Below are 21894 nucleotides of genomic sequence, written 5' to 3' on the forward strand. Positions count from 1 at the left end.
TTACTGTTAATGGATAGATGATTAGCAGTCTAAGTTTAAATGAAAAATCATCAGGGAGAGACTTGTCATATTACTTATGACAAGCAGCATTTAGACATTTTCTATGGCCATTAACTTTTAAAGAAAGTTTTAAAATATCTAGGTTATATTAGCCAAGCCATGAATTTTTGCATAAGGACAGAGCATGCCCTTGTTTACTGTTAGCAGAAACGCTTTATATGTACATTGTCTCTTGTTAATTGCCCTCTTATATATATATAGTAGAACTGATATACATTGAAGAACAGACTTCACCATCTGGACTAAATTTTTCATCCAGTTAGAGTTCTATCTAGAAGCAATTTTGGTCATCTTAATTTTTTGTCTGTGCTAGTTGTTATTGACCTTTAGTTCTAAAAGGGATAGTAGAAAAAAAAAAAAGCCTTTTAGAGCTAAGAAGCCTTCAAAGAGAGTCAATTTCATTTCTGGTCTTCCATGTGATTGTGCAAGAGCTGAATGTGAGAATTGCCTTTATTTGAAAGTTATTTGACAAGTGTCTATAAAATAATAATAGGAGGCTTTGGCTTGTGCTTCATAGACTATTAGTCACCTATCTATTTTGACATCTTTGATTATAAGTTTTGTCCTACCCATCATGACTCATCAACGTGGCTTCTTCCATGCCACGACCAAATTATCAAACACAATTTTTTGAAGTAAAAAAAGCCCTTGGACTGAAAGTTTGCTGATTTATTGATATTTTTTCTTTTTACTGTAGAATGAGAAAGCAGGCAAGAGTGAGAAATCAGACAGCAGCAAACTTCCTAATGTTGGGATGCATTAATGACAAAGTCTAATCAGATTGCAGTGTGGGGAATATGCCAAGGATTTTCTGGCAGCTGGTATTTTAGCATGCAATGAGGATCTGAATTCTTTTGCTTTTTAGTCTCTAGCCAATCTGTGTGATTCTAAAAACTGAATGTAATGGATAACAGCATAATAGTATAAATCTCTTCTGTAATGGTAGCTAAAGCAAACAAATTTTCATCATAATCTGACTGCGTAGCAAATGTGGCTGTTGAACCTAGGAACTGTAGTCGTGAGCCATTGGATACTTAATTTTTCTGAAACAGTCTTCAGGAACAGCTAAATTAATTTAAGCTTCCTGAGTGGAAACAAAATCTTGCTTAAATCAGATTAGTAGGAGCCTGCAATGAGAGTTCCTATTGCAAATGTCTATTGCAAACAGACATTTATCTTAAATTACTGTTTCAAAGAGAGATTTTCAAATTTGTAGTAGCCTTTTGAATAGTCTCATACTGAGAGTGCTGTAGTCTGAAGGATTGTGTCCTCAGAGTAGCTGCATCAGAGATGGAACAGCACAGACTTCTGACACACTCCAACACGCTGATCTGTAAGGACCACCTGCAGCGAGAGAGAGTGTAATGCAGTTTCCACACTCATTTAGTCCTGATGGCCATCAACGTTGCCAATTGTGAGGGCAGCTTTTGTGGTGCGGATACTTTTTTAATTTAGTAGGAGCTGAACTGAGCTTGTTTCATGTTGCTACCTTCTTTTGTTATTAATGTTGAATTTCTTCAGAGAGGAAGTTAACGTAAAAAAGAATTTAAGGTCCACTGTAAATGTTTAAACCTCCTTTTTTTTTTTTTTTTTTCTCTCCATTTGGTAAATCTTCTTTTGCATGCAGAAACATATGCCAAAAGTACACTCATCTTTTTATAAAGTTGAAAATACATAGAGATGTATTTCCTGTAGCTCAGAAGCCAAGATTCTCTGAGTCTGATTTAGCTAATTCCAACAAAAAATCATAGAAAAATAGGAGGAAAAGATCCCATCCTACATGCAGTAAAAGCAAAGACATTGGAAAGGAATATGTAGAGATGTAGGGATTAGCAACACAGGATCTGTATAAAAAGAAAAAAAAAAACATTTTCTAATGTAATGAATTCTTGTAGTAATGCATTACACTTCAGCTTTTGTAGCTGAGATGCAAGTTGTAAGCATTCCATGCAGGAACTGATAAAGTCAGTGTTTTCACTGCAAATCTCTGCAGAAGCCAGAACATAATATTCGTCTGTTTGCCTACATGGCCGCAATTTATTTTTATAAAATATTTAGAGCTGGTCATTCTAAAGTCAAGCTAGTAGAGGTGTTTAGACAGATTGCCAGTGATCAAAGTTGGATCAGAACATCAGAAAATGTTTTGGTACTATTTATTTCTAATGCAGTGGTTATACGCCTCCTTTGTTTGGACTCTCGGAAGCTTCTTGAAAGTAGCTATTTTCTAAAAATGTGCTGTAATATGATTTAGCAAATAAGCCTGCAAGTCCTCTAATTTTTTTATTATTTTACAGTTATACAGGTGAATGTAATTTTATGCTGCTCTCACACATACGTGAAGCCACTTTGAAGCCACTTTTCCTATATTCAATAGTACCGTATCAGTATATATGATACCCTAAATAAGAATACATACAGTGTGCAGATGTCCTAAGTGATAAAAACCGTAACGAGGTGCTTTAGGAGTATGTTATGTGTTAACTTCAATCTTTTTAGATTTGAACAAGGCCGTTGCCTGCAGCACTTTGTTTTATGTTATGCTCTTTAATGTTTGCATGCTTCAACTTTGCTCTGAAAGTTTAAAGCTAACCAAGGAACATAAAATATCAACATACATTTAAATTATCATAGTCAGTATATGTTAAAATGATTACTCACTAGTGCTGTATGCCGCACCCTATAATCCTTATGCAGATACATTTCACTGAAATCTATGAGAATTTTGCCCCAACAAGTAATACTGCAAAATCAGGTTTGTTATGTCTTTAAAGTTTAACAAATAAATCTTACGCAAAGCAATCACAACACGAATTACATAGTTTGTAGAAAGAATGTGCAAATCATCTTTGAGCAGCAGACCATGTAGCATAATGTCCACTACCCAAATTTGTTTACATTTTCATATTGTCAGAAATAACTTGATTGTGGCCTCTTTCTTCATGTTTCTGGTTTCCTTTGAGTGCTCCTGTTTTAAGATGGTTCTCAGATGTTCTTCAAAAGATTTTAATCTTAAATCAGTTCTGCCATGTCGGTATTTTTGGAATTAAAACTATCCATTTAAGGGATTATCTTTGAAAAGTTGTCTTGCTTGTTCTTATGAAGCTTGCATGGAAAGGTTTTCTTTTTCTCAGTAATGACATGTCATTATATTATTGCCAGCTAAGTCATGCAAAACTGTATCTGCTCTGTACATCAGAGTCTGCTGATTTGCTTTCTGTAAAACAGTTTTGTTTGTTAGCTACAATGAAGGCATAAATGTGCAGAAAGTGCACATGACAGACTTGAAAGGTGACTTTTGTCATTACATCATTCAGACCTATTAAAACTAGAATTTTTATTAAAAATGTGCTGCAGATCGAGCTCTATATTTGATGGTGCTGTATAATCATGGAAAAATGATTTGTAATTATTCATATTATTTCTTCATAATAGCAGGATATGATAAATATACAGTTAATTTAAATATTTGGCCAAGTTCTCTTTTGCTAAAATAAAGTGCCTGCAATATTTAGCTAATATTCTCATTAAGTATCGTACCATATAATTATGAAAAATATATGTGATATGTTATTATAGTTGGAAAATTAAAATCAAATTTAATGTAGAATAATACACATCCATGATTTGTGATCCAAATAGACATTCAGATTTGGTATTTATTTGCTTACCTTTCTTCCTAGTACTTTTTTATCGCTTTTCAATGCATAGTAACACTATGCCTGTGTAGAGTACTCTTATCTGCCTGGGTGCAATTTATTTTGGTGTTTCAGTTTAGTCCTCTCTTTGTGAGCTACGTTCTGACTATAACCTCCTTTGGGAAGTACACAAGCTAATTTTTCTTAATCAAGTGTCAAATGCAGAAAATGTGAGAAAATAAGAAACAAGAGAGAGTTTCAGTTTGAGTTATATTGAAATGCTGGTAAAAAATATGAGGGCTTTGAAAGTGGTGAAAGGGTGGAATGTGCAAAGTCTCTGTGGGAAGAAAATGTCATCCTATCAATGGATTTTTTTTTTCCAGTGTTTTCTTACCTTCTGTTGAATTTCATAAAAATTGCATGTTCTTTGTTCCACTTGGTTGCCTGTCAAGACTCTTCCTTTCGATCAGATAAAATATGTTTTAAAATTTATATTCACTTTCCTTTCTGTTTTTTAAACTCAACTTGAAATCCAGGCAGCCTCAAGTGTTAGTTAAAAATAGTGTAGGTTCCCCTCATTTTGAAACTCTGCCAGGTTTGGTGATTTTACAGACCAGCTTCCCGGGAGAGTTTTTAAAAATTATTATTATTATTTTCTTTCTCTCCCCTGTTACTGTGTAAGTGATTTAAGCAAACAACTGTGGAAAAAGACTATTCAGAGGAAACAGTAAGATGTCAAACATTAAGTGAACATACTGAAAATAAAGGGATATCCAGTGACAGGAATTAGGAAAAAATACATATATATAATAAATATGATAACTACAGAAGAATAAGAAATATTTTCATGTATTAGAACATCATTTTTCTCTCAAAGATAATCTTCAGGCTGCTTTTAAGTATGTACAACAATATTTGATTTACTGCTCTAAACAGTAACAGGTACAAGTGGAGAGGGGGAGAGGCATTCAAGAAATAATTGGCTAAGAGCCAGCAGTGTATTTTCCCATGTTTTTGAGACCTCAGCAGCCAGACTCTTCAGCTTCTCTTTTGCAGTTTTACAAATCTAACATCCAAATTAAATCAATCCTTCTGGTTTTTGTACCCTCCGAGTTATGATACACTGCACATATCTGCATCATCTCAGTATCTCTGGCCTATGAGAGCACTTACCGATAGAACTGAAAACCTGGACTTCTTAGAAAAAAAGAAAGAAAGAGGGGAGAGGCATTCAACACTCTGAAATGCCTTTAATTGGGTTTCCTTGCTCTGTTTAGCAAACCTTTCAGTTTCTAGGATTTCTAAGCATAGATCAGTAATTTTTAGATTTCAGACCAATAAACTATAATCGTCTTGGGGATATAAATCAAGCCATGTAAATACTGAAAAAGTCACTCATGAGCTTTTGGTTTGTTTATTTGTTTTACTCTGCTGTCCTTGTAAAATCTGTCTTGGGGGCTCATTTCAATCTGAAGGATCCTATAAGAATTGGAAAAAGGAAAAGCACATTTTGCAGGTAGAATCCATCTTCACCATTGTATAGAATCAGGTAGCTTTGTGAAAAACGTAATGTGTGCTAATGTATTGCAACATGTCTTTGTTAACACTTTCCTCGTCTTCTCTTGAGACGCGTATCAAAAAGGTATGGGTCCATTTCACTGCATGCAGCTGCAGCATTATAAACACATTTTTTTTAGAACAAACTATTTTTGACAAGGAGGATTAACATAGAACAGTGATATGCGGTAGAAAGGCTACTTATTTGCACTGTCTATGTTCATAATACTAACGTCTTTGAATGTCATTGTTTTAATTGTTTATTCTAACCAGAATCCCTACAAACTGAGATTGGTGTTTTTATGCAGACCAGCACTTATGATTTTACTGTAAGAATGCTAATTTTATAGCATTTGTAATTAGCAGAAAGTATAGATTTGGTGGATAGTTGCTTTGTCCTTGTATTCTTTTTATTTACATTGCATGTAAAGTAAGAGGCACTTATTCCAAAAATCAAGAAACACATGCTGCCCTTGGCAAACCTGTGTGTCTACGTGGCCCTTGGCAAACCGTGTGTCTATTTCAGCTGTTTGAGCAAAACGATACATTTATTGCGTATATTTCCTTGAAATTAGTGCAGTAACACCACAGATTGATAAAGCTCCTGTATGCATGAATGGACACTCTCATCTTGTTACAGAAAGCAAGCGGGTGCCATTTCTTTTCCTTTTTGTCTTTTACAGTTTCGTATATATTTGGGGCCAGCAGCAAGTTTTACTCTCTCTTTTTTTTTTATTTCCCCCTCTCTCTCTCTCTCTTTTTTTTTTTTTTTTTTTTCTGCTGGAATTCTGAGGTTTGTTGAAAATAGTTATATGTCATTTAAAAGCCAAAATTAAATTTTCTAATTAAAGCAATTATTAGATGTGAGATAATGCTCCCAGGAGGGCATTCAATAAATAGGTAGGCAGTATGGAAGAGGAGGAGGGAATGAAAGAAGTGGAATCTGATCACCAAGAGCCATATGTAATTGTAAGGGTGGAGCATGTTCAAGACTGGTTTATGATTGGGTTTAGAGTAAGAGGAGCTTGTTCATTTGGTTTGTGAAGAAGAATATTATTGAGGCGCCACAGTAAGGTGTAGTAATATTAAAGAACTTAGTGCTCTGGCCACCTGGCTGGAATTGAAATTGCATTTTCAGTAAGTACTACCTTTACTTTAAGCCTTTTCAGAATAATCTTGCATTTTTTTTTGCTGTATGTCTTAGTAATTCTAGGAGTATTTCAGCTGTTACCAGTTAGAGGGTTTGTTTTGAGTATTGATGAACTTCCTTTCATATCATCTTCTTGCCCTCTATTGTCTACTTGCAATTAGTAGCAGATAAGAACTTAGATTACCACTAACCTCTTTATTTAACTGTGTTTATGAATGAAAATCACTGTCCGTTGAAGATTTCAGTTGTAATATGACAGCATTAATACTTGCCTGAGAATGTTTTACCCTTCAGTACCAGATTGGAGATCAACATCAAATAATCGTTTAGAGGATATATAAAGTACCTGCGAGTTACAGAAAAAAACATCTAATACACAATAAACACTATACTGTGTCTGTTCAGACTTTTTTCAAGGCTGTTTTGTTATTGTTGAGGTCTAAGACAGTGCAACATGTTTCTCCTGCTTTAAAGTGGATCTTTCCGTTTCTGTGGATTTTATACACAGATAATTGGCAAAATTGTGACAGATGTATTTATTGATAGCTGGATTGATTGGCAAGAGATTGCCCTTTTAGTAATCCATGTGGAATTGCCAAAAAGACTGAAGAGAAGCAGGAGATCTCAGGGTGCAGTGTCACCTTTACTTGGGCCATAGTAAAGTCGTCGTTATGGTTGTGATGTCCTGGTTTTCCAGAAATGTCAAGTGATTTTAGTTCCCTGGATCTGTAAGAGCTGTGGGTATGTATTCATCTGAAAGTCAGTGCTGCAGAAATTTCCCAGGCTCTACTCAGTGGTGCATAGAAACTGGTTTAAAGTTTGACCTGCTGTTATAATTGGAATGTCTGTGTTTAAAAATAAGGGGTGATGATGAATTTTAAGTTTCTAAGAATATATTGTGATTTTTGTCAGTATACAGAAGTTGGAGTGGGTAGATTAATCTATTAGATTCTACAGTTTACAAGCAGGATTTAGTAGAAATTGCTCTATAAGTGTACATAATATAATACAGAATCTTCAATATGTTTTGAGCTAATTTAAAACAATACACTAAATGGGGAAATTCCTACAGTGTGACTTTGCTCTTCATTTCTTAAATCCTGTAGTGTTTTTTCAAAATGGATATTTCAGAGCATGTGTGTACTGCTTTTACTTTTGGTGGAGCTGCTCATGCACGCAAAGTTAATGACACATAGGCATTTGTAAGGTTGTGCCCATAAACTACATGTCTTGGGGATTTTGTTAAGATAGATGATGATGTAGCCAAGATTTTGAGAGAGACATTGATGGATTATTTTTAAACAGGAGACAAAAATAAAAAATATATGGACCATTTAATCTGTATTTCCTCCTGCCTTCCCCCTACAGACAAAAAAAAAAAAAAAAAAAAGTGCTATCATTTTGGGAAATATTTCTGATATGTTATTTATGTTATTTCAGATAGGGCTGTGAAATGTAAAATTTATCAGTGGGAAATGTTGCTCTGAAACAGGAATTTTTTGCATATTACCATAGCTATTCACAGTGTTTGCTGCCATAGCTATCCTAATTTCACAGTATATGAAAAGTCATTGTCAAGTAATTTCCAAAAAATAGGAGTGTGATCGTATATGCTTGTCAACAGCCTTGGACATTTTTGTTGCATTAATAATAATAAAAATAAAAATTGTAATTGCTCATAGAACTAAAACTTCAATGTGATGCTTCTTACAGGAAGTAATTTTTGTAGATAAACTTCTATTCTCAGTTTTTTAAACTATATAATAACATGAGCTCTGTTGTAACTACAGTGGCCTATATGCATCTGAAAAGAAAAACCTGAAGCTTGAATTAGCTATCTGGAAAGTGCTGAAGCAGTATGCAGTTGCCTTTACTTGCAGTGCATGTTGGGCTGCATTTCAGATCATCAGACGCAGCCATTACTTAAATTAGTGTCAAATGAAAATGTTACCAAGTGATACCTCAAATTAGATGTAGGGTTCACTGCTCAAGCCTTCCTTATAACTAGCTATGCTCTGTTACTGTGCCCGGCTTGTTGGGTTCCTGCTAAAACCTACTGTTAAGGCAACTATTTCCATTAGTAGATAACTGTGTAAATTACTGCTAAAACATTGTGCTTTTTATAAGGGCCATCCAGCCATTAGTGTTTAAGTAATATCCAGCCACTGCATAGACAACCTATCTATCTCCTGCACTTGAGTGTTTTTACATTTGTCTGTAACTTGAGTGCTAAAGTGCCAATCTTAAACAACTTAACACAAGTAAATATTCCCTTGAAGTTAATGGGAGCTTTTCTTGCATAATGAGTACAGAATGAGGCCATAGGTCAGCAAATTTTCCACGTATCCTTCCTTGAGATCATTATCTTTTCTTCTTCCTCCTTTTTTTTGAAGGAAAAAAAGATGACTAGCAAACACCTTACAATTAAATTAATAACAAAATATGCTTTGTTTTTTTTGTTTGTTTTTTGTGGAGGTTAATAGGCTCCCCAGCCATTGACTGTGTTGATTTGCTTCATGCCTGCTTATGAGGAAGTGGGGCTGTGGCCAGTGGTGGTTTGCCTAGGTTCACATAAAATTTTCTGAGTGAAGCCAGAACAGAAAATGCCTGGGATGGAATTTAAAAGCACACAGGTCACGGGAGGAATATGGGGCACTCATATGAGATCATTTTGCAAAGTGGGAAAATAGTGTGGAAATGAACAGCAGCAGATCAAATTATTTCTCTGTGCATTTATAGAATGAAAATAACAGTTTCAGAAGGAGACTTCTGGTTTGGGTTTGTTTGCAACAACTGTTTTGCCTTTTCCTTTCCCAGTTATTTGTAAAGCTTTGCATAAAATTCATTCACGATTATAAAAAAAGAAAAGAAAAGAAAAAAGGATGTAATGGTTGACTGATGGAAAATGTCAGGGAAGATGTTCAGCAGGGAAAATGCTCAGTCTGTTTAAAAACAGAGGACTCAGAGCCCATTTCAGAAAGAACTTTTGTGTTCATGCCCGGGTGTGGAAACAAAGTTGCAAGGACCTGCATTTCATATAAATTTGCAAAAAGTTAAATGATACAAGTGCACCAGAATGTGACGCATGAACCTACTGTGGAGAGGTGGGAGTTACGAAATTAAGATGACTCAAACAGTTTATTGAATTCTCCTTACCAGTTAAAACACATACATACATGATGTATTTATACATACATGTGTATGTAAGTACACATTTATCTGTGTGTGTCTATATAAATTTTCCTGCAAAGTGTTATAGAAAAGAAGGATTTGGATAACTGCTTTTCAGTGATTAATACCTACACATATTTTATAAACGAATCAATGTATTTTCAGCTTCTATTTTTACCTCAGCTCTGGAATGCATTTATAATGGAATGATCACCTTAGATGTCATATGTTTTGTTCATTCTTATAAATCTATTTAGCAGTTGCTTAATTCATCGTAAAATATTTTTTCTTTTCTAGGTTTCCAAGTTAAGTTATTTTTGACACTTGCATTGTTATAAACCAGCACACATTTCTATTTTTTTTTCATGAGAGCTCTGTAGAGGCTAATGTTCTGATGTAATTCTGGTAAATTGAATAGAGTTATCCCTACATTAAGGTGTAGTTATGAGTCAAGAAACAAATCCATTATCTAGATCTAAAAGCAGTTATTAATGTTGTACCTATACGTGGAAAAGCTGGTCAGTACACATGATAAAATAACTTCTGCTCTCTTTTAATAAATCATATACTTTTCTTGACACTGCAGAAATTCATCTCTTAGAAACATGAGCAGAATTTAGATCTTTGTAGCGTATCTCTTACCACACGGTAAAAGATGGTAATGACTTGTGAAAACATTAGTACTTCAACAAACTTCTAGTGTTTTCTTTTTTAAAAGTCTGTTTCTGCAAGATAAGTATATGCAAATCCTATCCCAAACCCCTCAGTTTCTTGCAGTCCTGCAAGATAAAAATACTTGTCGAATTTCGTTTTGTAAGAGTTCATGTTTAGCAAGTTTCTGCTTGGATTTATTTTTATGATTAGTTTTAATATGAGAGTTATATAGGACTTTGAAATGGAGAATCTGGCAGATAGATCCTTGCTAATAACTGTGGTATCTTTTTAAATAGCACTGGACATAATAAGGATACCATGCAGCACTCATCCACTTGTCCTCAGATCTTTTAAAGGCTTGGTGTTTTTTGCAGTGGTAATTGTCTTCTGCAACAGTTTTAAATAAAATCCTTCCCATGTTTTTTAAATCTGGAATAAAAAGTAATGGATACGCTTATTCTGTTCCATACCACACTCATCGCCATAGGATCTGATTAGCTTCCACAAGTGCATTAGGCAATGTAACTAACATCTGTCATGTGTTGTTTATTGTCTCATCTTCTCCCCCTGAGAGGGATGTGTGCAGCTGAGTGTTTTGTTTCATAAAGGGTTTCTTGGGAAGGAGAAAGGACTACATTTTTGTGTATTGCTGTGTGCGAGAGGCAGCAAAACTAAAAAAAGGCAGCAAAACTAAAAAACTCACTACAAAATGGAAGATTGTGGTGCTTGTGGCCCTTGCTGTACTGCAGTTTGGGATCAGCTCACAAACAAGTTTCGTCTCTCTTTCAAGAAGCCCAGATATTTTGAGTGAAGAATTGTGGAAGCGAGGAAGAGCCCACCTATAACCTGTGATCCTTGGAAGTCGTAGGTAGTCTTCTCAGCATCATGGGTGCTGGCTGTGGTGTACTGTGTCAATTGCACGGTGTTGAAGGGGATCTGAGGAGGTAGGAACAGGAAGACCAGTGTGACAGACTCAGTGTGCAACACTCAGTACAAGCTATTATTTTAAATCCCGAAGACTTCATTTGGAGATATGGAGGTATTCGGGCTGAGATGAAATGGGAGTCCTAGAGCTGGATCACTTTCAGCTGTGACAGAAGTAATCTCCAGACAACTGGAGAATTTTAGTGAGGTATGTTTTAAGAGGTAAGTTTAAAATATATATATATATTTCTGGTGGTAGATTGGCATCTCTGTATCTTTGGTCAAGGAGAGTTTAATGACTACAAACTCTGCATGCTGCTCTTCTAAGTCCTCAGCATCTCCTACATAATCATAGGCTTAGGTCTGATCTGTTCTGGTGACATCAGTTGTAAGATTTGCTCTTATTAAGGCTGCTGGAGGTATGTGTGTGTTTCTAAAAGTTGAGTTCATTCAGCTGCCTAACAAATGAAAAAAAAGCTAGGAGGTAAAAAAAAAAAAGATGGAAAACTCTTATGAGAGAGTGTTAACGCAGTACACAGCAGAACTAGATTTCATTTCAGGAAATATATTTGATGTACAAATTTTAAGGCAGCTGCTATAATTATATGTGAAACTACCTTTCATCAATTGTTCCGAAATCAAAAAGGATAGAAAAGAGAATTGATTCTTGTGGATTCTGGAAGTAAATGATCAAGGAGTAAAAACACAAGTTCCCATCTATGCTTTGGCCCTTTCCTGCAGTAATGGCTTGTGATATTCTAGTGCTTTGTGATCAGCTGCAGTTAGGCCTCCCTAGTGAAGCAGTTAGATCTTAATATATAGTTACAACTGAAGTAGAATTAGTATGATATTTTTCAGCAGTACCAGCTGCTGAATAGTTAAAGTCCTTTTTTTTTTTTTTCAAATGATAGTGGCTGTTTGGGCAGATATAGTACCTTTGTACTTGACTTTAACTCATCAGGACAAAAAACGTTCAGATTAACAAGTCTTGGGTCTCACAAAACATCATGACCCAATAAGAAAGTCCAAGAATTTAATTTTCGTCATCTTTGATCATGATCCTAGGTGAACTCTGGGAGTTGACTGGATTCCCATATACATGCCATTTTCTCCAAGGAAAAAAAGAAGGCGTTTATTCAGCCTCAGTCTTGCTCAGTTCTGTTGCAAGAATTTTGGATTGAAGAGGTAGCTTAACTACACAAAGTAGTCTCTAGAGATTTAGCATTTCCAGTGACAGGTGATGAGGCTTCTTGGACAGTAATTTAAAACTTCAGTGAAGCCTAGAAAAAGCAGCATTTTCTTTAGCAATCAGGTATTCTCTCTGATGGCTGAGACTAGCATATAGTGATAATAGTTCTTTATCTACTCAATGCACAGTTTGCAAACTGACCGTTCTTGGTCTTACTGTAGCCCATAACTTTTTGTTATGAGTTAGAGAGTGATCACTGGCCTATATGTTGCTGGTGACCTGGATGACAATCAGCCAAGGTGAGCTGGCTTAAGCTGTTGTGATCTGTGATCTAGAGCGTTTTGTGTTAACAAATTTGGAGAAAAATTCTCCAATTTTACATCTGTTACAATGTGTACGTTGAAGTCCTCCCATCAAGTGCTGACAAAGCATTGTTGAGCTTCTGTATGAAACCCTTCATCTGCAGTCATCTGAGAGTCTGGAAAACAAATCCAAACTCCTTTTAGGCTTTGTTTTACTTTGTTAGATGAGCAGTTTGCTGAACCTGAACTGCGTGTGCTGGGTTTGCTCTTGAGGAGAAAGAGGATCTTTGTGCCAGGTACATTTTCATGATGTGAGAGCACAAGCTGTGGTGAGGGCATTCTGGCCTCCTCTCCAGCCTTTGGTGACACTGGGGACTCTGTAGATCAAGTGAAGGGGAAGCTTACTGCTACCAGCTTCAACTCCAGTTTCTCTCATAGCTGTCCAGTCTGTGTGCATGCATTTGAGATGGTTTCAAATGGGGAATCGGACTTCTCATGATGGCTTTTCTTTTGTCATGGTCTGTTTATCTGAACCTACGAGGAACTTTTACTGAAAGCATTCATCTACATAGAATATACAATGTGTAGTCTGTTCTGCTTAACAGGAGTTATTATGCTCAAGGATAAAGTTACGGTGAAACATTTATTTGAGAAAACAGGAGTTGAGGGAAAGCAACGTATAACCTGACTGAACCTGCAGTAGGAGCCACCTGGTTTTCATTTTGCTGGCTCAGCATTATGTTAGATCATAAAGGTTTGATCATTTTGGACATTTCAATGCATTTATATTAGATGTTGAGTTTCTTCATAAGTGGATCTTCTCTCTATTAAATAAATTATGGGAAAATATTTTGTAGTATAGCTTAAAAAAATCAAATCTGTTTATAGACTGGTAGCAATTGCTGTTCTTTTTTTAAAAAACTACCGGTAATGTGTAGATAGAATATTGGACACAGAACTTGAAACATCTTAAATATTTATTTATGCAGCTGATTCCTATATTAACAATCTAAAAATATGGATGAAATAAAATCCTTGCATTCTTATCTTGTGTCATAACATATACCATTAGTTTTCTTGTCTGCTTTGCCTAAATGCTGCTCTATAAAGATTGTATAAAAAGTTAATGAATAAGTAGCAAACAATTTAATGGAGGGTAGTAAAATGAGATCTACTCAGTGAATTGTTTGAGTCAAAATTGGGTGAATTGGGTGTCTGTAACACTTACGGAAGTACAGCATTGGGTATGCAAATCTTATTTGAAAAAAAGTCAATGCTACTTTAGAACAGATTTGCAGAAGAATGCTTCAGGTTTTCAAAGAAGACAGCATATTTTGCATAGTACTTTTACACCAGCAACTCCTGTTTTAAAAATGCTGGTACTGCTGTTTTTTTTGTTATTGTTTTTATTTTCCCATCCTTTAAAAATTTCTTTCCCCCTACTCCTTTCAAAAATTGTAGCTCTGTCGTGTAAGATAACATTTATTGGTTGCATAATGACATATCTGTTGGTTGATAACTGTTATTTTTGTTATTTTGTTATTTTTGAAAATCAAATTTTATACTTGGCTGTAAACACAGTTTTGTGCTGTTCTTTGGGACATGTGTCCTTTGTCCTGTAATATTTTCATATACACAAAATAGTAAGAAATCAAAGCTCCATGTTTAAATAGATAATCACATTAAAATGCATTGTGTCATAGATTGTCTATTTCCAAAAATAAAAAATCCTTTATTTTGATATTCAAAATGGGAAAATATGGGAACTATACACAAGTGCTCTTTTTATATTAAATAAGTTGCTATATATCAGTTCTATGTCCTCCTGGTATTAAACAAGTGTATATGACCTCCTAAATGCCTCAGAAAGAGTCTTTTTAAATATATCACAAATCATATGTTGATAAACTTTTCATGATCCTTACTTCTGAAGAAGGACTTTTGAAAGAAAGCAAAATTTGTAGGAATTTAATTCCTGTGATTAAAAACTCAGTACAACTCCTGTTTAAATATAAAAAACAATTATAAAATACTGGAAAATGTTTTGCCAAACACAGTAAGAGTACTCTAAAAAGTGAGTGAAAAACTTGCACATGACTGGGAGCACATTTGATGGAACTGCAATTTATAGCTAAAAAAGAATACTCAACTGACACGGATATTTATTTTGCTTTTTAATCTAGTGAGATCTAGTTAACTTTCATAAATGCTCTAAGGGGAATTGATTATTCATCAAGAAGAAAGTCATAGACAGACTGACCTGAAGTGAAACAGTACAGGCTGCTTCAGTGCAAACTTTCAAAATTTTGTCGGCCACGGGAATAGACAGATTTTATTCTACAGGCCAGTTCAAAGCATTTTCATGTCAGCTGCAGATTACTTTTTTTTTCTGTGTATTAATCAAATTATGGACTAGTTCTCTCAGCGTTAGAATCTCTTTAAGTACAGTGTATTACATTATGCTAGTTAACGGCTTTTTGTGTGGGCATTTTTATTGAATTCCTATGTTTCTTGACAGGAGTAAATTTTAGTCCCTGAAGGAGGAGGAAAAAAATTAAAAAATAAATAATAAAAGCCCCATTTTCATTTAACAGAAGTGACAGCACAGATGAAAACAGCATCTAAGAATACTATCTGAGGAAAACAGTGACCAAGTCCTTCTAAAAATGTTTTATAAATAGAGTTTCCTTGAATTTTTGCCCTAACAGTTTTCTGCATTTTGTAAGAAATCTTATACAAAGGTTTTCTGCCTAGTTACAGCCTGCAGAAAACAGCCTTCCAGGCATATTGTCTATCCAAGGAGTTTATGAGACAGGATTTGTTTGGAGATTTGTTTGGTTGGATCGAAATAGAGGCGCAGAGATGGCCTGGCCCTAAAAATCCTGTCTGCTGGGATGGTAGCAGCCCTTTCTTATCTGTAATTAAAGAGGAAACATCCTCTGAAGGGAACGATTCAGGGGAACCATTCACTGTTGAAATCTGGGGTGGGTTTTTCCGATGATAGGAGTGGGAAGGAATTTTGGTTTGTCTTTTGGAAAATCTCATAAAACTGTAAATGAAAAGACATTTTGTTTCAGGGTTGTTTTTTTTTTTTTTTTTTTTTTTTTTTTTTTTTTTTTTTTTTTTTTTTTCGGGGAGAGGAGTGGGACAAGGGAGAGAGTGTGAGTGGGAGAACATGACTGCCTTATCCCAGAGATATAATGCTGAAATCTATTGTGTCTTGGCAGCTTGGATGCTTTAATTCTGTTTTGGGTCTTGTTTGTGTTGTATTTCAGCCAGCATTTTCCAGTACACAGTAGTGATTTTTTTTTCCTTTCCCCCCTGTTTTTGCTCAGTGTAAACAGTTCCTTGCTTTAGCTACACAGACAAATATAGCAGAGAGCTCTTTTCTGGGAGAAGAGTCTCCCCATGCATTTCTTAACCATTTTTGGGAAGAATTGATCTATCCGTGCATGTGAGAGAGGGAGGCAGTAGCTGTAAATTGAAGTGACATCATATATATTACTCCCATTGATCTGCTTTTAGACTAGAGCCAGGATAAAAGGAAATGGCATCAGGGAGGAAGCATGCTCATTTAGGCACAGATCCCAGCGTGATAATGGAGTAATAATAGAAATCACGCCACTGTCAATCGGTTGCTGCATTAGTCTGAGGCACATTTCCCCTCTGAGGAGGCTTTCAATGACTTCATTCAAGTGCAGACTGGAGCAAATGGGATATTCAGCATACCAGCTGTACTGCTTTAGTGATTTGTGTCCTCGCCTAGGGGTGCAGTGTGAGCACTGGTGCTCAGGATGCTCAAGTACGTATATCTGTGTCATATTTCATGGCTGTGAAAGGTCAGTAGTCAAATGTTTCAGTGGCATTTTTCTAGTATAAAGGATGAATCTGGCATTTATTCCTTTTGTTAATGCAGGTATTGATAAACACTCTCCTTCGTGTGGGTGGTCTTCTGGGATGTGAGTTTGGTGACCTCTCTAGCTGCAATACCAGATCTTTTAAGAGGCAAAGTTTGTTTTTTCTGTGCTTTTTACGGGTTAGGACTAGGATTCAGAAAATCCGTACTTTTGTTCCAAGATTATTTGCAGAAACCCTTTCAAAACTGTTCGCAGTTTGAAATGCTCTTTTACTGTGGTATAAGTCTCTAAGTGTTTTGTATATTCATATGAATAAAATACAAAGTTTTTTTTCCCAACTTCCCAGATGTTTAGTATATATTGAATTTCACCTTGATGTTACTTTGATAACATGCTCTGTTATATTTTTGATTTAATTACCTATTTTTGTTTTTTCATCTTGCGTTTTTCAAATACAGAATTATCTTGATACTCCATGTCTTTTAAAGTTTGTATCAGAGACAGCAACCTGCTCATTCAACTTTAAAACCACTATATTGGTTCACACTTAAGAAGTACTGGGGAAATTACTATTTAGGGGAAAAACTACTTTTGTATATAGAGTGGAAAAACTCTACTTTTTCAACTGAATAGTTGCAAGAGAGGTTGTGCAGTATTAAGGGCAAGACAAAGTATATAAACTGAGATACAGCATTATAGTGGGGATATGTTACTTGGTTTTATGGGACAAGATAAAAAAAAAAAAAAAAAACAATGTGCCTGATCAAAATATTAATTTATTATCGTCATATAATGTCAGTACTCACAACTGGAGGAGGGGGAACCCTGTGAATTCTGTGCAGCAGGAGTTCAGAATTTATTTCTATATAATTATATGTATGTTTTTGACAAGAAGATAGAAATTTTGTGTTTGTAGTGTTACAGTTGTTTTTGGAACATGTTTTCAGCATGGAGATACACATTGTCACAGTGATTTTTATCCTGCAATATTTTGCACAGCTACGTTGTGTATTTTTCCTGTAAGATAGATGTTCAAGACACGTTTGCAGAATTTGAATTTTCATAAAGGAAGATCTTTCCAAAGTACTTGAAAACAAATTTATTTTTATTTTCCTCAGCATTTATCTTTTGGTAGAACCTAGAAGCAAGGAGTCCTTTGCACTAAGCACAAGACAAAGAAATGGAAAAATGACAGTATGTACCGCAAACAGTTCTCAGTGTGGAAAAGGAGAGATAACGGGTAGCTGGAACAAAAAAAGGCAGTGACCAGGAAGCAAAAAGTAATAAGGTATGTTTAGTTGAATAAAACTTCTAGTGCAATTTTATGAAGTTATAAGGAATCTTTAATAAATTGCTTTAGGGATAGTATTATTGACATTGCTGCCTTTGGGGAAAAAAAGAGGGCATGAGAATTTTAAAATTTAAAGGATTTTTTAGTAGTCAGTGTCTTGAAAATTCTCCTGAACTTTCTGTGTCTTTGCTCAGAATATGTTTTTTCTCTTTGGCAGAGTTTTATCTACAGGGAGGGAAGGGAATGAAATAAAGTATGGTCCTCTCTGTATTTTTTGTTGGAATTAAACGAAAGAACAAAATGTTGTAGCTGCGCCCACTAGTGCCACTTTGGCTACAGGTGTGCCAGCATTTCTTGTACTGGTGCACCCTTGCTCTCCTCTCATGTCCAATAGTTCTTGCCCTTTAATGAAACCAGGAGCTGGAAACTAATATGTACCTAGAACATGGGAAAATAACAGAAGCCATGGTCTCAATTTTTTTTTTCTTTGCAGTCTCATATGTAAACTGACAGAGTTTAAACTATAATCCCGAAAACTCCTCACCCATAAGGCAGTACTAGGCAGAGGTAAATTAAGGACATGGCTGCAGCTTTGCTTCTTTGCTTTTTTTGGCTTCAGTTAGGTTCTAAATTCTAGTATTATCTTAAACAATAACTTTCTGTGGCTGAACACATACAACAACTATACTGACAACATATTATGAAATAACAACTCTAAGTTATACTGTACTTTCTCTAGTATATATACATAGGAAGCATATATGTTTTCAAGCATATGTACATGCATTTCATCAGTTTCTACAGATTAAATAAGTTCTGCTGTCTTTGTAGTTAGCAGTGAAAGCTTTCTAAATAAGAAGTTACCTTTTTGTGTGTAGTGTTGTGCAACATTTGAAATTTTATTAGCATTCCAAATGAATTCAGTTTCCAAGCAGAGCCATTTCCCAGAAACCTTCCCTGTCCTGTTTTTTTAAAATATTCCTCTCCCCAATCCAAGCAGCTGTTCTTGGATGGTGCAATAAATATTCAAGTTGGCATTTTAGTAGTTGTCCTAAAATTAAAATACTAAATATTTCTAAATGTCTAACTATTTTTAACAACTCCATTTTGTTGGCAGGCTAGGGTAGCACTCAGCAAATGTTCCAGTTAGAGCTAGTAAGGTAGACTTCAGTGCTAAACAACATGACTTTAGTAGTAAAAGATTGTGTTGTGAGGAAAGCAAATCATTAAGATCCTATTATAGAGAGGTATTTCCCTTCTTTTTTTATGATTTAGATACTAGCACTAAGTTATGTCAGATGAAGAGGGAAGAATGTTTAGTTATCTGCAAAGTCTTTACAGTTTTAAGACATAACAGCAAATCCTTGATGTCTTCCCCGGCTTGCTGTTGGAGGCGTAGGGTGCGGGCTGGGAGGCACCGCAGCTGCAGTGTCCGGGCCTGCGCGGGTCGCGGAGGGAGGCCTGCCCGGTGCCCCAGCTCTGTGCTGGCGGGAAGGAGGCCTGCTTCGTGGCACAGCTCCGTGCCGGAGCCCATCAGCACACTTCAACCGTGCAGGGAGGGTCATGGGCCGTGAGGCAGCAGTGAGGGTGTCCCCAAACGTCATAAAAATCGGAAGTTGTGCTAAAGTAACAAGATACGGCTTTGTTTGTTTGTCTATTTTTCTTTCATTGATCTTCTTGGAGAGCATTAAAAGTGAAAGATTCTGGTATATTTTTGCATGCAAAAGTTTAAATGCACACCCTGTCTCTCTGACCTTCCCTGCGCCCCGCTTTTTTCTTTTGGCGCTCACAATGGTGAATAGTAGGGGTAGCTTTGGGACATTTAACAAACTCCTCACTGGTCTTTCTGAACGCTGAATTTCCAGTGCTTGTTTCCTGACAGCTGATGCAATTTCTTTTTGAGATCTGTTTGAATTATTTATTTGTTCATTAATAAGCCTATTAAACAGAGCACTTAAGCACTTGCTACATCAGAGTTATGCATTTTGTTTTCAGGCCACATTAGATTCAACTTGAAAATGTTAGGTTTTTGAGTCACAGCAACTAACTATTAAATATATTCATATATATACATACTGTCTGTGCCACAAATGTAATATCCGTGCCTTCTTTTCTCTGTAGTGTTGAACGGCTCTAGATTTTTTTCACAAGAAGAGTGCCTCAGGTTATCCCTTAAGACATGTTGTTACAATCTTTGTTTTGCGTGTCATTTCGTTGTGTTGTACTTCTTCGTTTACTGCAGGAATACCAGTTAATTGCTCATATAAAATAAAAATGCCACTCTGACAATTACACATTTATATGTCTGGTGGATTCCTGAAATAATGAGCTATAACTTATTCTTGTATTTTATCCCTTCCAAACCCAAATTCAAAAATGCAATTACTTAGCATATGTATTCCATAAAGATCTTAGCTGAATAAGCTGTTTCAATAAGATAAAAATGGTTTTGATTCCATCTAAATATAGTAATGGAAGCCATGGAAATTGAGTCTTAATTACCCCCGAGCAGAATCTTTCAGAATACAGAGACATAAACACCAAGGTTTTCAGAAATCGACTAGAAATTCTCATCATAGTTCAAGCATATGCTGAAATCACACAGGTTATCACAGTCTTGTCCTCTTTGCTTTGTTTCCATTTAATTGCTCTGTATGCACAGCTTTATTCTCACAAGGCTTTTATTTCCTTCATAGCTTCTCCCGGACCAGCTGGTTTTACTTCTGGAGTCTCTTTTGGAAGAGAAAACGTTGGGCCCTAGAACACTGCAATGCTTAGAGAAAACATATAAGCTCCGTGAACAGGACGCAGAGGTAAATCACTAAAAAAATCACCATGAAAAGAATAATTGTGTTATTGACTAGGAATGATAGCATTTCACTAGGATCCAAACTCATTCAAATCCCTTTTCCTTTTCTAAAATTAAAACCACATCTATTTTCTTAAAAATGCTGTAGTTATTCAGTATCGTGCTTTCTCCCTTTCTGTGTGTGTGTGTGTTGTGCAAGTCCAAATGTGTTTGTATCCTACAGTAATAGGAGACAATGCAGCGAAGATTTTCTACATAATTTTGCATGTACCTTAGTAGCATGTTCATTCATGTTAGAATTCTTACCATGTAACACTGACTGTATATCTAGAACTTAATTTATTTTAGATATATGTATCATGATCAAAAGCAACCATGTGTCTGTTATGGTCTAAAATTCTTCTTATACATAGTTAGCCCATATTGTTTCTGCAAAGTCTTATTCAGTTTTAGGAAAGTTTCTCTTCCAGAGAGACTACAATATGCTCTGGTTTTGGACATGAGTTTCAAGGAGGAATTAGTTCTTTACAATTGCAGCTAGTAAGTGCCAAGGATGTTAACAGTCACTTAAGAAAGCACAGTTTTATATGGTACTGTAAACATGCCTTTCCCATCACACATGTTTATGAGACTAGCATCCCTGCTCCAAAGAGCTTAAGAGGCCAAACCAGTAGTAAATCCTTACTACCACACACAGTGCTAGCTAACTGGTAGAGTCCAATGGATTTCTAAAGCAGGGAGAATTAGGATAACTAACGCAGCAGAACGGAACAACTGCAGGTACCTTTGCAATGAGTAAGAGTTTGCTTTATGTGGATAGTGTTCCAAGAAGGGAGATGAGAAGATGAAGCCAGTTGTGGAAATAAAGGACATATAGGTTTATAAATAAATGGGGCTAGTTACTAAGGAACATATAATCAAACTAATGTACAATGAAGGATCATAGTAAACTTAACAAGTTTACTTCTTTTTAATTAAAAACTATGGTGAAATGTTTGAAAGGTCAGTTTGCATGACTTACCCTGTTACAATTGTAATTTTATGTCAGTAATTAAAATTGAAGGACAGCAAATTCTGTTTTGTTACCCTATTTACTAGGCAGATGGTTATAAACACTTAGAAATCCAAATACTAATAGCAAGATGCATAGGGCAGAAGTCTAGCTCTTTTCTCAGAAAAATGAGTAACATTTCAAATGTTGCTATTTATTGCACCTTTTTATTTTTTTGTTGATAAGAGTTTCCAAATGCCAGACTTGTTTTTAATTAGTACTTGAACCAACTTTTCTATTTATA

The 21894-nt window shown here is 35.5% G+C and overlaps 1 protein-coding gene across 1 annotated transcript in view; it reads left to right on the plus strand.

Moving 5' to 3' along the window:
* Positions 1–21894, plus strand: part of LOC104574598 (aminopeptidase O (putative)) — a 134380-nt gene that overhangs the window by 91501 nt on the left and 20985 nt on the right. The window contains exon 11 of the mRNA XM_088525674.1: positions 20487–20603. Coding sequence (XP_088381800.1) covers positions 20487–20603 — 117 coding nt within the window. The remainder of the gene's footprint in view (positions 1–20486; positions 20604–21894) is intronic.

The sequence above is a fragment of the Tinamus guttatus genome, unplaced genomic scaffold, assembly GCF_059628265.1.
Source record: "Tinamus guttatus ecotype Peru unplaced genomic scaffold, ASM5962826v1 Tinamus_guttatus_pri_ptg000236l, whole genome shotgun sequence".
Taxonomy (NCBI): domain Eukaryota; kingdom Metazoa; phylum Chordata; class Aves; order Tinamiformes; family Tinamidae; genus Tinamus; species Tinamus guttatus.